Here is a 15,484-nt window from a genome sequence, read left to right as displayed (position 1 = left end):
TCGCAATGCTACACTTTCATTTTGATTAACCTGGGTATGTCGGTCCTTTTTGTTATTTATTACTTGGTTAATCTGTTGTATTGATAATTCTTTATTAATACAACAGATGAACTTTGATATAACAGAAGAGATTTGATTGTCTGTCAGGGTACAGGACTGGGACCATGTTGGATAATCGAATAGACGGATAATAGAATATGTACATTAAAAACATTATAAATACAATAGACTGGGTCATCTAACTTGTTTATTTTATTAGATAATACCTAACTGAATGAAATTTAATCAAACTTTAATTATTATTTATTTTTTACCTGGTCATCAGAAATCATAGTACAGATATTTTAAGGGCACAAAAGGTGATATAATTGTACACGTTGGCACTAATGATATTAAGAGTAGGAGACCGGCGGAATTACTTAACAAGTACAGGTCACTGTTGAAAAAAAGCCGTGAATTAGGGTTGAATTTTAAAGTGTGTGCAATTCTGCCCAGACACGATAGGAGGGAGTATATGATGAGAGCCCTGTGGATCAATTCGGCCCTGGAAAGATTGTGCAAGGCTCAAGGGGTAGAATTTTTTTCAGCCTGGTCTGTACTTGTTAACAGGAGAGACTGCTTCTACAGGGATGGGATACACTTAAATAGAAAGGGTGCAAGAATGCTTGCTGATGCTATCGAGGCAGTGTTAGGTGGGTAGGAAAACTGCTAGCTTGGAGGGGGATACAAGGACTAATAGATTAACAGTAGCCACTGGCAGAGGTGAAATTGATTCTTGCATTGCTTCTATTGGAATGAGCCGCAGCCTGGAAAATAAGATGCAGGATATTTCAGAGACTGCTGGGAATCATTGGGGTACAAGTAAACACATGGGTTGTGTTAGGGTAGCTAAGAAAATGAACAGGTGCATGTATACTTGCGTGTACACCAATGCTAGGAGTTTAGTAAACAAATTTGATGAATTTGAGGTATTGCTCAAAACATCAAAGGCAGATATTGTGGGGATTTCAGAGACGTGGTGTCACACAGATATAAAGAATACAGAACTGGAATTTGGGGAGTATAATGTCTACAGAAGGGATAGACAGGATAGGAAGGGAGGAGGGGTTATGCTATTAGTTAAGAAATACATAAAATCCAAGGAAGTGAAGCCAGTCGACATTGCTGGACAGTGCAGTGTCGAGTCAGTTTGGTGTGACATAAGCATTGGGAGATCAAAATTGAGAGTAGGAGTGTGCTATAGGCCTAATGACTCTGATGAGTATAATAAGAAATTGTACAGGGAAATAGAGTGGGCCAGTAAATCAGAGAGTCTTATAATGGGGGGTTTTAATTTCCCAGATATTGACTGGAATTTGGGGACTGGTCACTCACACACTAGCAAGGCTTTTGTGGATTTATTGGATGATGGTTTTCTACATCAGCATGTTCGGGAAGCAACTAGAGGGAGTAATACTCCTGATTTGATTATCAGTAGTGATTCTTCATGCATTAAGAATCTGCAGGTAAATGAACCACTAGGTGGCAGTGGTCACAGTGTGCTGAAGTGGGATTTACTCAAAGAGGTAACTACCATTAGGGGTAAAGGGAAGGGTTATTGCTTTCGTAAAGGCAACTACGATGGACTGAGACAGTATTTAAATTCTATACAGTGGGACCAACTGATGATGTTACCAACAGCAAATTCAAAATGAGACGTATTCAAGAACTTACCTTGGAAGCTACTAGGATTTACATACCAACTAAGAAATATTGTTCAAGGTTTAGGCCTGAATGGATGTCAGATGAACTAATGAGACATATGGCAGAGAAGAAAAATGCATGGGATACATACAAATTAACACGTGACACAGAAGCCTATGATAGATACAAGTTGATATGCAACCAAGTTACAAAGGAGGTTAGGCAGGCGAAGGCAGATTACGAGAAATCTTTGGCAAGGGATGCAAAGAAAAACAGCAAAAAGTTCTTTACTTATGTAAATTCTAGAAGGAAGGAGATGAATCAGATTGGTCCACTTGATATTGATGTGTCAACTGTTGATGATCCTGCTCAGGTAGCTAACAAACTAAATGAATATTTTGCATCGACATTCACACATGAGGAGTTATTCAGCGAGGGGAATGCCAGAGGTGTATTCAACTCTGGCAGTAAGCTAGAGAACCTTGTAATAACTGAGAGTAAAGTGGAGGAGAAATTGTTGAAGATAAATACAAGAAAGGCACCTGGGGTGGATGGGATCTATCCAGTTATATTAAAGGAGGCAGCAAAGGAAGTAAGCAAACCCTTAGCTATAATTCTGAGAGCTTCCTTGGACTCAGGGGAAGTACCCATGGACTTGAGATGTGCAAATTTGACCACAATTCACAAAGGAGGATCAAAAGGCGACACAAGTAATTAGCGACACAAGTAATTATAGACCTATTAGTTTAACTTCTGTTCCCAGAAAATTAATGGAAGCACTGGTTAAAGAAGCACTGCAGGATCATCTAGACAAGACTTCAGTTATAGCTCAGACAGCATGGTTTTGTTAAGGGGAAGTCTTGCCTGACCAATTTGATTGGATACTATGATGCAGTCACAAAAGAACTGGATGCAGGAATAACTTTGATATTATATACTTGGATCTTAGAAAGGCTTTTGATACTGTTGCACATGGAAGACTGCTGCACAAATTGGAGGCAGTGTGGCATTGGAGGCAAATTGGTGCTATGGATAAAGGGGTGGTTGACGGGGAGACGACAGAGTGGTAATCAATGGACACTGCTCATCGTGGACTAATGTTATTAGTGGAGTCCTCAGGACTCAGTATTGGGTCCATTATTGTTTTCTGTATTTATAAATGATATTGATGATGGTATATCAAGCTTAATGTCCAAGTTTGCAGATGATACGAAGGTTGGCAGGTTTGTCAAGGACACTACTTACACTATGCTACTGCAACAGGATCTGGAAAGGTTGAGTAGATGGGCTGAAAGGTGGCAAATGAAGTTTAACATTGACAAATGTAAAGTACTACATATGGGAAACAGCAACCCCAGAGCAACGTATCAAATCTCTGGTACTACACTGACAGTGGTAGAGAATGAAAGGGACTTGGGGGTGGTTGTGCAGGCAGATATGAAGTTTTCTGAGCAGTGCAGACGGGCTGCAAGAGTAGCTCATGGTGTATTGTCGATGATACATAGGAATTTTTCTAGCAAGGATAAGGAGGTGATTATTCCCTTGTATAAGGCAATGGTCAGGCCACACCTAGAATACTGTATACAGGTCTGGAGGCCTAATTTCAAGAAGGATGTAGCGATGCTGGAATGAGTACAGAGAAGGGCAACAAGATTGGTGAATGGAACAAAGGGGTGCTCTTACAAAGAAAGGCTTAAGTTTTGCAAATTACAGTGTCTGGAGACTAGGCACCAGCGAGGTGATCTGATTGAGGTGTATAAAGCCTTGAATGGTTTGAGCATGCTGAATGCTGATGGGATTCTTCCTCTCGCTCAGAATAATCACCTGAGAGGGCATAAATTCAAATTGAGGAAAGACAGATGTAGGATAGACGTGCGGAAATTTGCCTTTAGCCAGCGAGTGGTTGGTTGGTGGAACAGACTTCCATCCCTTGTCGTGGAAGTTGATAGCCTAAATAAGTTTAAGTCTCAGCTGGACAGGTATTTTGAATGAACAGAGGGGTGAAGTGGAAGTGGTTTTTTTTTTTTTTTTTTTCGCTGATGCTGCATAAGCTTGCTTTCTTGCATCAAATGCCTCTACTAATGCTAGTGGACAGCCATTGGCTAGAAGGGTGAGAGTTACATTCTAAGGTGTGAAGTGGAACCATGAGAAAAAGGTTACAAAGTTCATGGGACGTTCACCCTGAAAGGTTGAATACAAAATTTTGGAATACATGAGTAATTATGATTTTATAATAGAATATTTACATTTTTGGCATCTTTGAACATCATAAGAATATTTAAAATTTTGACATCATCTTAGGTTGGCATCTAGAGTACCGAGAATATATAGTTTTTTTTGAGCCGAGTGGTTGTGCATTAGTTACAGGAGGTGATGGGAGTCGGCAAAGACTTGCAATCTGTAGGCTTTTTCGTTACAGATTGCAACGTTTCAGATTCTTAGTTGATTGAAGAGTTCTGTTGTGTTTGCTAGAAAAAAGTAACTTAGGCTGTCCAGGTTTTTTAAGTTGCTTTGAAGAGGATGTCTTGTTTCAGCAATTCTGGTGGCTTCTCGACGAGAGTGAAACAAGCCGTCAATACTGGGAGCATCTAATCTTCCTGTTAGCAGTTCGGCTAATGTGAAATGTTTCTTGTGTTGATTATCTGTTTCCAGCGAGGAATGCTGAGATTGGAAAGTAGGATGGCTCTAGAGATAGTAAATGGGTGGTTCGAGATCCTGTTCAGCTATCTCAAGAACCAGTATTCAATACTAAGGAATGCTTTCAGATTGCTCGGTGGGGCAGAGCACCAAATCTGTGACGCATACAGTGGAATGGGAAGTATATATTTCAAGATATACTTTTTAACAAGATCTGGGTTTCTAATACTAATTAACTCCTGTTTGGCAGCCCAGAGCGCTGCATATGTTTTAGCTTTGATGTAATCAAAGTGCTCACAGAATGTTAGTCCCTCATCCCATTTTAGGCCAAGGTCTATGTGCGATTTAACCTTTGGAACTTTGTATCCGCTTACCAGCATAGAGATATTGTTCCTGTTCTTTTTCTTTGTAATTGTCATCTGGACGGATTTGCTTAGGTTTAAACATAGTTCAATACAATTGAGGTAATGCTCCAGTTCATTTATTGTGTTATTGGCTTGTTCATTCGTTTGCTTAACTTGTACATCTTTAAATTTGATGAAGAATTTCAGGTCATCAGCATATGTATTAAAGTTGTCTTTATGGGATGCAAAAAATGGTTCCAGAGCTGCAGCAAATAACAGTGAGGAGAAAACGCCTCCCTGTGGGCCCTCCCTGTGAAATGGAGTAATGGGCAATAAAACCATCATTACGGATTATGAGATGTCTTTCCTTCAGAATGCTACATGAAATCTTCAGGAGTTAAGTCAGTATTTCAAAGGTTACTGTACTGGTAAACACAACCCTATGGCTGTATTTTAAAATTAAATGCAATTTGTCGGTTAAATTTAATATTTAGTGCAATGTGCATTTTAAAAAACTTCCCACTTTTTGTGAAAGAGTTCCTCTTTTGGCTCCTGCACTACTGTTGTGTAGAATGAAACTATGTGGAAATATGATTACTGCTAAGAGAAACCCCATATTTTATTACAGGTTCTCTTTGGACCACAAGACATCACTATACACCATCCAAGATTTGGTGAGAAAATTGTGCAACGTGCATGTAAATGCTAATTCAAGGGAAGCTCTAAGCTTTGAACCCCAGGGGCTCACATCTGGTGAGTATGGGCTTTTCACACCCAGGGTTCTGAGCTGGATATCATCATTCTATTTCTTGGACCAGGGTAACTTGGAATTTTTTTTTTTTTTTTGGCTGGTGCAGCATAAGCCTCAGGCTTCCTTGCACTATATGGCTAATAATAAAGAAGATTCACAGGTTGCCAACAATGTCAGATCTTCATTGATCTTGGTTGGTTGTAGTAGTAGTAGTAGTAGTAGTAGTGGCACATGATGCAAGAAAGCAAGTGTAGGAGCTTATGCAGCATCAGCCAAAAAAAAAAAAAAAAAAAATCATCACGCCATTCCCTCCAAATGCCTGTCCAGTTCCTCCTTAAATTTATTTAACCTATCAACTTCCACAACGACAGATGGAAGTTTGTTCCAGCAATTAACCACCCGCTGGCTAAAGGCAAATTTCCGCACATCTATTCTACATCTGTCCTTTCTTAATTTGAACTTATGTCCCCGTAGGTTCGTAATCTGAACAAGTGGAAGGATCCCATCAGAATTCAGCGTGCTCAACCCATTCAAGGCCTTATAGACCTCAATCAGATCACCGCGCAGGTGCCTAGTCTCCAGCCACTGCAATTTGCAGAACTTAAGCCTCTCTTGGTAAGAGAATCCCTTCATTCCCCTCACCAATCGTGTTGCTCTTCTCTGTACACGCTCAAGCAAATCTACATCCTTCCTAAAATGAGGCCTCCAGACCTGTACGCAGTACTCAAGGCGTGGCCTGACCATTGCCTTATACAGAGGGACAATCACCTCCTTTTCCCTGCTAGCAAAATTCCTATATATCATTGACAAAACCCCATGACCTGCCCTAGCAGCCTGTCTGCATTGCTCAGAAAACTTCATATCTGACTGCACAATTACTCCCAGGTCTTTTTCATTTTCTACCACCTTAAGTGTAGTACCACACAGTTGGTACGTTTCTCTGGGGTTACTTCTACCCATATGCAGTACTTTGCATTTGTCAAGGTTGAACTTCAGTTGCCACTTCTTAGCCCATCTGCCCAAATTATCTAGATCCTGTTGCAGTAGCACACTGCAACAGGATCCAGAACATGACTGACAGTTTAGTGTTTTTTTCTTCAGATCACGATTCTTACCAGGCCATTATACTTCAGCATATATATATTTATTCTGTATAAACAGTTTTTTTTTTTTTTTTCCTTTTGCTATGGTACCTTTTAATTTTTTGAAGTCAAAATGTATAGTGTATAGGTGGGTTTTGTCCACACTCATTATCATTCTTAAAGCAGGATCTGACTTCTCTTCATTTTTTTTTTTTGTTTTACCAGAAAAGAAACATGAAACAACTTAAAATTGGCACTCAGCTTTTGTGTTGAGTAACAAATTTTGAAAGACAGTATTATTTTATTTACTTTTCAACCAAATAAATAACAAGGCTAATTGCTTTGTTATTTATTTAGTCAGTTATATGGGAAATGGCCTTCAATCTCCCTTATAATTGCATCTATTCTTTGCACTTTGCTTTTGCCACCCTAGGATAATTGTCCTTCACTTGCTTATCTTTTTTGACTTAATCAGTGCTGTTTATTGAAATTCCTCATCCTCTCATTTTTATGATGTGATGAGGATTTTGAATTACATAATTTTATAAGGTTTGAACTTAGGTTTTGTCGTTTATTTTTCACAAAATAGTTCTGTTGTCCTAATATTGAGATACTTGTAGTTGAAAAATTATAAATATTAAGTATTTTATTGTGAATTGAAGTTACCATTAGAAAACTCAAAAGATTTTCTTTATTGTCACTGATCTATGAATATCTTCATGAAAAGGTTGTCTATCAATTTTTGTACAGGTTGGCAGGAAGGAGCCTTCGGATTCTCTAGATAAGGCAATCGATCACATGACAAGAAAAACAAAAGATTTACGTCGGCAACTTCGTAAGGCTGTGGTTGACCATGTATCTGATTCCTTCCTTGAAACAAATGTGCCACTCTTAGTTTTAATTGAAGCTGCTAAGGCAGGCCATGAAAGAGAGGTGGAAGAGTATGCCCAAGTTTTTACAGAACATGCAAACAAACTTGTAGAGGTAAGTGATTGAAGGACTCCATTTTGTTTGAGATTTTATAGAAAGCAGCCTTTTTTATAATGATAGAACACCATTTTAGAAAAAAATTATTTAATGTAAGAATCAAGAAGTGAGAATTGTGGGCTTTATATATATATATATATATATATATATATTAATAGTTATATTAGTGATAAAAGGAAAGCAAGAAATAAAGCAAAGCAAGAAAGTTAAAAGACAATAACTAATATTTATGGGTTAATGCAGTTGCAAGCAATCATGCAATACACCCACAATGTCTATAGAATATCATTAGAAAAAGTAAATCAATCCAATAATAAGAATACCATCAAGGACTTAAGAAAACGAAAAAAAAAAAAAAATTATTATTATTATCGCTTTTTACCGACACTCTAGATGACTTAAACTGGGGCCAACCACCCAGAATGAAGGCAAAAAACGTCAAGAAGTTCTCTGTTTCTGTGATGATCAATATATGCTAAGTAATTTAAATCTAAACCAAATATAAACCAGTATAGGCCGAACATAAATCGAATATAAATAAATCGAATGAAGATAATTAATTAAGAAAAATTTTGAAATATTAGAATCAAAGGTAAGAAATATAAGTAAAATATAAATGTAAGCATATATTAATCATCGTTGACCCGACAGAGAACGTAATTTAAGGATTAAAACAAGATTAAATATATAATACATACTACATTTGACCGTATCTAGGACATAATGTAATAGTCGTCAAAATAATGTGGTGCCCCCTATGTGATGGATACGGTAAAAATAAATAATTAAATTAAATTAACGCAAAGCGAAACATGCAGATAGTAAGAAGAATAAATAAATAAATTAAATTAACGCAAAGAGAAACATGCAGATAGTAAGAAGAAAAATGCAGATAGTAAGAAGTGTATATATATATATATATATAATACACAGAGAGAGAGAGAGAGAGAGAGAGATTTTATTATTGGTATTAATTGTATACACTCCAGTAAAAAAATTATGGCCACTTACATAACAGTGCATATAATATTTTCTTGCCTTGAGTACTGCCACCACACAATGAGAATGGACTCAATAAATTCTCTGAATGCTGCATGAGGCCTGTTATACCATGTTGCCAGGATTGCTTCCCACAGATATGCAACAGTCTGTGATGGAGGATCCAAACTCCAGATTTCTTGATCTGTGTAATCCGAGAGATGTTCTATGGATCCCTATCTGGAAAATTTGGTGGCCAAGGTAGCATCTGGAAGCCACTCTTGAACAATACTGGTAACATTTCAAGGTGCATTATTCTGCTGGAACACATCTGTGAAGATACTGTGAAGGACTGTACCTGATCAGTAGTTTTTAGCAATCAGACAATGGTCAAGAGGTAAGAGTGCTCCCAAAGATTCTAAGGAAAACAACTCCCATGCAAAAACACTCCTGTCACCTGCCTGCTCTGTTGGATCAGGAGGTCAGAGTGATTCCTTCAGTTTTCACTGCACCCTTCATCTGCAGGAATTGTAATTTATTGGAAAAGGCAACTTTTTTGTAGTTGTCAGTGGTCTAATGAAGCCATTCAGCTGAAAACTTTCAGCATTGGCAATGAGTGGTTGTAAGTATGGGTACTTTGACCAGCACCTACTCGGAATGTTCATACAGAGGAGGCTTCATGGGATCATGGTCTTGGAAACACTGTTGGTTCTCTCCTGGTTAAAACCCATGGTCACCATTTTCTGTCGATCAGCACGCACAAGATGGGATAGCCTATGTTCACCACACCCATTGACAAGGCATGGGAACCACCATTGGCCCAGGGATTACTGGTCATCCACTATCCATCAACTCTTGGAATACCTTACTTACAGCAATTTGCAAAGAGTCCACAAGATCTGCAATTGCAGTAATACTGCCACCCTTCAGTTAGTACCTGACAACCATCCCTTTTTTGAAGTTTGTGAGATTGTATCCACTGCTCTTGCAAATCAAGTACTTTGTATGGGCTGCATGCCATGAACCTGCTGTATCACATTTTCTGGATCTCACCATGACACACTAGGCATGTAGGAACAATCAACTGCTAAAATATGGGAGGGGGAATCAATGTTTTTACTGGACATTTATTTTATTACAATATATTCAATTATATACAAGAAATTGTATTTTATGTATTATATACAAATATGTATTACAAAAAATTGTTTGTGATACATATTTGTATTAATGCATTAAATTTAGCATATTAATGAAAACAATAATTGAGTCTGTACAATGGTTGAAAGCAGTCAGACTATTTATTCTTCAGGATCATTTCCATTCCTTCTCTTTTTTACTGTTTTATTTATATTAATACAATTAAAAAACAAGCTGAAATATAAATGTCTGCCTTATAATTATGAAACAAACTTATCTGCAAAAAAGATCTAAACCTCCCAAAAACTTCCTAAATATAGGTAATCCCAGTTTCAGTCTTAAGAATATCCATTTCTGCTTACAATCTTCCAAGCCATATTTACTATTCTGAAAAAATCTGTTATTGGTTGCCTCAATCCATCACTACTCATTTCATTTGTCCTGATTATTTTCTCAATGACTTCTTTCACTTTGAATGGGTACATACATTGCATACGCATTTATCTTGTGCATATGTTGCGTTTGATATTCCACATCAGAGATTTTCCAGTATGGAATCCCTTTTCAATCTCATTTGACTTAAAATCTCTTTATCCCATTTTGTTAAAATTTTTCTTGAAACTAGTTTCTCCTGCCTAACTTAACAGTGATTCTTCTAATAACTAATAGCTTCTTTAGTTATTTTAATGTTCACAACTCCAACTTCAATTTTGCACTTTTACCCAATAAGTAGAGATATTGTGGCTTTTACTATTTTTCATGACCTTGCACAAGTTTATCTTCTAGGATAGCAGACAGTCCTAACTACATATCTAACATGCCTGATATTTTCCTCACCAGCAGACCTTCAGAGCACACAGATAATGTTACTTCTCTAGTTTCTTCAAATCATTGCTTCAAGGTGCCTCCGTAGTCGGGTGGGCAGGAGCAGCAGTGAATAGCACACACTTCTTAATTGGACCAGGGTTCGAGCCCGTGACCACCAAATACGGAGGATGCGGAAAGGTTAGGGAATGACCACCGCATATCCCCAGAGCAATATGGCCTTAGTTGCTAATGCTCCTAAAAACACAATAATAAACAATCATTGCTTTGAGTCTCATATTAGTTGGCATTAGACAAGTTCAAAATGGGATGATCTGCAAAATTTTCATTCCCATTTTCATTGGTTGGCTACTGTTTTAAATCTGCTCCAAATATTTGCCCAGATGATATCAGTGAAATTGTACTTATAGGGACAAAACTTTATTCCTCATTCTATACCAAATTTTGATCCCTTTGTTTACTTTGGTTTTCCAAGAAATGTGTTCATTAGAAAACATGGCATATCATAACTGGCTTCTATCCAAAATACTTTCCACAGTTGTCATTAAGTTATTAATAAATTCTACCCTGAAATATGAAAATGATAAGAGTGGAAGACTTGCTTCTTGTCCTAGCGGTAATTAAGTTTTGTGGTCTCTGGCCAAAGTTTTGGCTGCAAATAATGTTCACCTACACTTCCTCCTATTTTACAACTTTCTGGTTCTGTTGTATCCTCATCAAGGATACAACAGAACCTTGATGAGGATATGACAGAACCTTGGTACCCTTTACAACAGCTCTACATTCTTCCTAAAACAAGCTTTTCAAACCTGTGCCATTACATCAGGGTATCACTTTGTTTCTGCTGCAAAGTTTCTGTATATTTTGTATAGAACCCCATGAGCTGCCCTACAGAGGAGTCAAAATTCATGCAACTCAATTGAAATTAAAATTCAGTTGAAATTTTGGTAACAATCTTGCAAAACCACATCAGTAGGAACTATATATACCTCCACAAACAGAATAGCAGTTGTTAGATTCCACATAAACTTATCCATAGTAGTTCATTCATAATGAAGCCCTCATAATGCATTCCCTGTCTGAACTGTGTTTATAGTCAAACAATGCTTTTGTCCCAAATCATGTGGACGCTGAATCAGAATTTCAAGAAGAATATTCCAATTCACCAGTATGAAATAAATCAACGGTTTTATGATTTATATGCTATTTCCATGATACAGATAGCATTTGCGACAATGAAGAACTAGATGCTGCTCATTGCTAAGAAAAGTAAGTCAGCATTTATTGCTGTTGTCCAAAATATTGGTGAAAAGACTTGCATCACAAACTGTATGTCTTACTCTAAATAAACAAAATATACAAAGGACTGTTAAAAAGTTATGCCTCCATCCTTTTCATATTCAAAATGCATTAGACTAAGAAGGTGATAATGGAAATGGGGGGGGGGATGTACCCATGGAATGGAGAAGTGCAAATGCTTCCCTGATTCACAAAGAGGGATCAAAGGGTGACATGAGTAATTACAGAGCTGTTATTTTAACTTCTGTTCTAGGGAAAATAATGATGTAAGCAGTTAAAGAAGCATTGCAGGATCATCTAGACAACACTGCAGTAATAATTCAGACCTAGCATGGGTTTGTTAGGGGAAAGTCTTGTCTGACCAATTTGATTGGATACTATCCCAAAGGAACTGGATGAAAAATAATTTTGATATCACATTAGCATTAGTAGAGGCATACGATGCAAGAAAGCAAGCTTATGCAGCATCAGCCAAAAAAAAAAAAAAACACACACCTCCTCCCATTTCACCCCTTCATTCGTTCCAAATGCCTCTCCAGCTCAACCTTAAATTTATTTAGGCTATTAGCTTCCACAACGAAAGATGGAAGCCTGTTCCACCAATCAATTACCCGTTGACTAAAGGCAAATTTCCACATCTCTATTCTACAACTGTCTTTCCTCAGTTTGAATCTGTGCCGCCCTCAGGTTCTTAGTCTGAGCAAGAGGAAGAATCCCATCAGCATTCAGCTTGCTCAACCCATTCAAGGCCTTATACACCTCAATCAGATCACCTTGCAGGTGCCAACTCTCCAGGTGCTGCAATTTGCAGAACTTAAACCTTTTTTGGTAAGAGCAGCCCTTTGTTCCCCTCGCCAATCGTGTTACCCTTCTTTGTACTCGTTCTAGCAACTCTACATCCTTCCTAAAATGAGGCCTCCAGACCTGAACACAGTACTCGAGGTGTGGCCTAACCATTGCCTTGTATAATGGGATAATCACCTCCCTGTCCCTACTACAAAATTCCTATAAATCATTGACAAGACTCTGTGAGCTGTCCTGGCAGCCCATCTGCACTTCTCAGCAAACTTCATATTTGACTCAACAATTACCCCAAGGTCTTTTTCACTTTCCGTCTCCTCGAGTGTAGTACCACAAAGTTGGTACATTTTTCTTCGATTATTGCTGTATGCTGTACTTTGCATTTGTCGTAAAACTTCAGTTGCCACGTCTCAGCCCATTTTCCCAACTTATCTAGATCCAGATGGAGTAGCATACTGTCTTTACTGTCGTTGACAACCCTGCCAACCTTTGTATCATCTGCAAACTTGGACGTTATACCTGATATACCTTCGTCTATATCATTGATAAATATAAAAAAACAACAATGGGCCCAACACTGAACCCTGGAGAATGCCACTAATAACATTTGTCCATGAAGTGCAGTGTCCATTGATTACCACTCTATCGTCTCCCACTCAACCATTCCTTTATCCATTGTAGCAAAGTACTCTTAATGCCATAACTCTCCAATTTGTACAGCAGTCTTCCATGTGCAACAGTATCAAAAGCTTTTCTGAAATCCAAGTATATGATATCAAAATTATTTTTGGAATTCAGTTACTTTATGACCATATCATAGTATCCAATCAAATTGGTCAGACAAGACCTCCCTTTAACAAACCCATGCTGTTCTAAACTATTACTGCTGTCTTTTCTAGATGATCCTGCAGTGCTTCTTTAACCAGTGATTCCATTATTTTCCCCGGAACACAAGTTAAACTAAGAGATCTGTAGTTACTTTTGTCACCTTTTGAACCCCCTTTGTGAATTGGTGATACATTTGCACAGCTCCAGTCCATGGGGATCTCCCCTGAGTCCAAGGAAGCTTTCATAATTATGGCTAAGGGCTTACTTCTTTTGCTGCCACCTTTAATATAACTGGATAGATCTCATCCACCACAGGTGCCTTGCTTATTTTTAACTTCAATAATTTCTACTCCACTTTGCCCTCAGTTATTACAAAATCACTTAGCTCCCTGTTAACATTTGATAAACTTCTGGCACTCCCCTCATTGAATGACTCCTCATGTGTGAATGTTGATGCAGAATACTCATTCAGTTTATCAGCTACCTGAGCATAATCATGAATAGTCAACCCATCTATGTTAAGTGGTTCAATCTGATTCATCACTTTCCTTCTAGAGGTTACATAAGTAAAGAACTCTTTGCTGTTTTTCTTTGCATCCTTTCCCAAAGATTTCTCGTAATCTGCCTTTGCCTGCATAACCTCCTTTGTGACTTGATTACAGACTAGTTTATACCTGCCATAGGCTTCTGTGTCAAATGATACTTTATATGCATCCCATATATTCTTCTTCTCTGCCACGAACCTCATTAATTCATCTGAAATCTATTTAGGCCTAAACCTTGAATAGTATCTCTTAGTTGGAATGAAAAGCCTAGTAGCCTCGAAAATTAAATCCCTGAAGACTTCCCATTTAGAATTCAGCGTTGGTAACATCATCAGTTGATCCTACTGTACAGAATTTAAAAACTGTCTGAGACCTCTGTAGGTACCTTTATGAAAGCAAAACCCTTCCCTTTAGCCTTGATGATAGTTACATGTTTAAGTAATTCCCACATCAGTGCATTGTGATCACTGTAACCCAGTAATTCTTTTAAATGCAAATTCTTAATCCATGAATAATCACTGCTGATAATCAAATCAAGAGTATTACTCCCTCTGGTTGCCTCTCGAACATGTTGCTGTAGAAAACAGTCATCTAATGAATCCACAAAAGTCTTGCTAGTGTGCGAGTGACCAATCCACAAGTTCCAGTCACTATGTGAAAAGTTATAAATCCCCCATTATAAGACATTCTGATTTACTGGCCCACTCTATTTCTCTGCACAGTTGCTCATTATACTCATCGGATTCATTAGGCCTATAACACACACCTCTCATTTTACCTTTCCCAGAGCTTATTTCACACCAAACAGACTCAACACTGCATTGTCCACCAACACCAGGGCATTGTCCACCAACATCAGGATGCACTTCCTTAGATTTTATGTGTTTCTTAACTAACAGCATAACCCCTCCTCCCTTCCTGACCTGCGTTTATCCTTCCTGTACACTGTACTCCCCAAATTTCAATTCTGCACTGCTTATATCTGTGTGACACCACTCTCTTATATCCCAACAATATCTGCATTTGATGTCTTGACTAGCATTTCGAGCTCATCAAATTTATTAACTTTACTCCTCGCATTGGTGTACATGCAAGTATACATGCACCTGTTTCTATTCCTAACACAGCCCATGTATTTATTTGTTCCACTATCACTCCCAGCAGTTCTGGAAATCTCCATTACCTTGCTTTCCAGGCTGCTGCTCATTCTAATAGAAGCAGTGCAAGAATCACTTTTACCTCTGCCTGTGGCCACTGTTAACATTTTGTTCTGTGTATCCCCCCCAAGCTACCAGTTTTCTGACCCACCTAACTCTGCCTCAATAGCATCAGTAAATATTCTTGCACCCTTTCTATTTAAGTGTACCCCATCACTGTAGAAGCAGTCTCTCCTGTCAACAAGCACATATACTTGGATTTCAGGATAAAAGGGTGGTTGAGTGGGAGAAGACAGAGATTGGTAATCAGTGGACACTGTTCTTCGTGGACCAGTGTTATTAGTGGAAACCTTAGAGTTTGGTGTTCTGCCCATTTTTGTTTTCTGTCTTTATCAAAGATATCGATGAAGGTATATCAGACTTAATG

General features: G+C 38.1%; 1 protein-coding gene across 5 annotated transcripts in view; it reads left to right on the top strand.

Annotated features, from left to right (window-relative positions):
- LOC150085655 (catenin alpha-like) overlaps positions 1 to 15,484 on the top strand; it is a 499,984-nt gene that overhangs the window by 204,880 nt on the left and 279,620 nt on the right. For all 5 annotated transcript variants that reach the window (XM_090374159.1, XM_090374158.1, XM_090374157.1 and 2 more), the window contains one exon: positions 7,248 to 7,481. In XM_090374159.1, coding sequence (XP_090230285.1) covers positions 7,248 to 7,481 — 234 coding nt within the window. The remainder of the gene's footprint in view (positions 1 to 7,247; positions 7,482 to 15,484) is intronic.

This window comes from Mastigoproctus giganteus, chromosome 5 (assembly GCF_048544385.1).
Source record: "Mastigoproctus giganteus isolate SK-2022 chromosome 5, ASM4854438v1, whole genome shotgun sequence".
Classification (NCBI taxonomy): domain Eukaryota; kingdom Metazoa; phylum Arthropoda; class Arachnida; order Uropygi; family Thelyphonidae; genus Mastigoproctus; species Mastigoproctus giganteus.
Note: the sequence above shows the minus strand (reverse complement) of the source record. Positions and strands in the feature narration are given on the sequence as shown.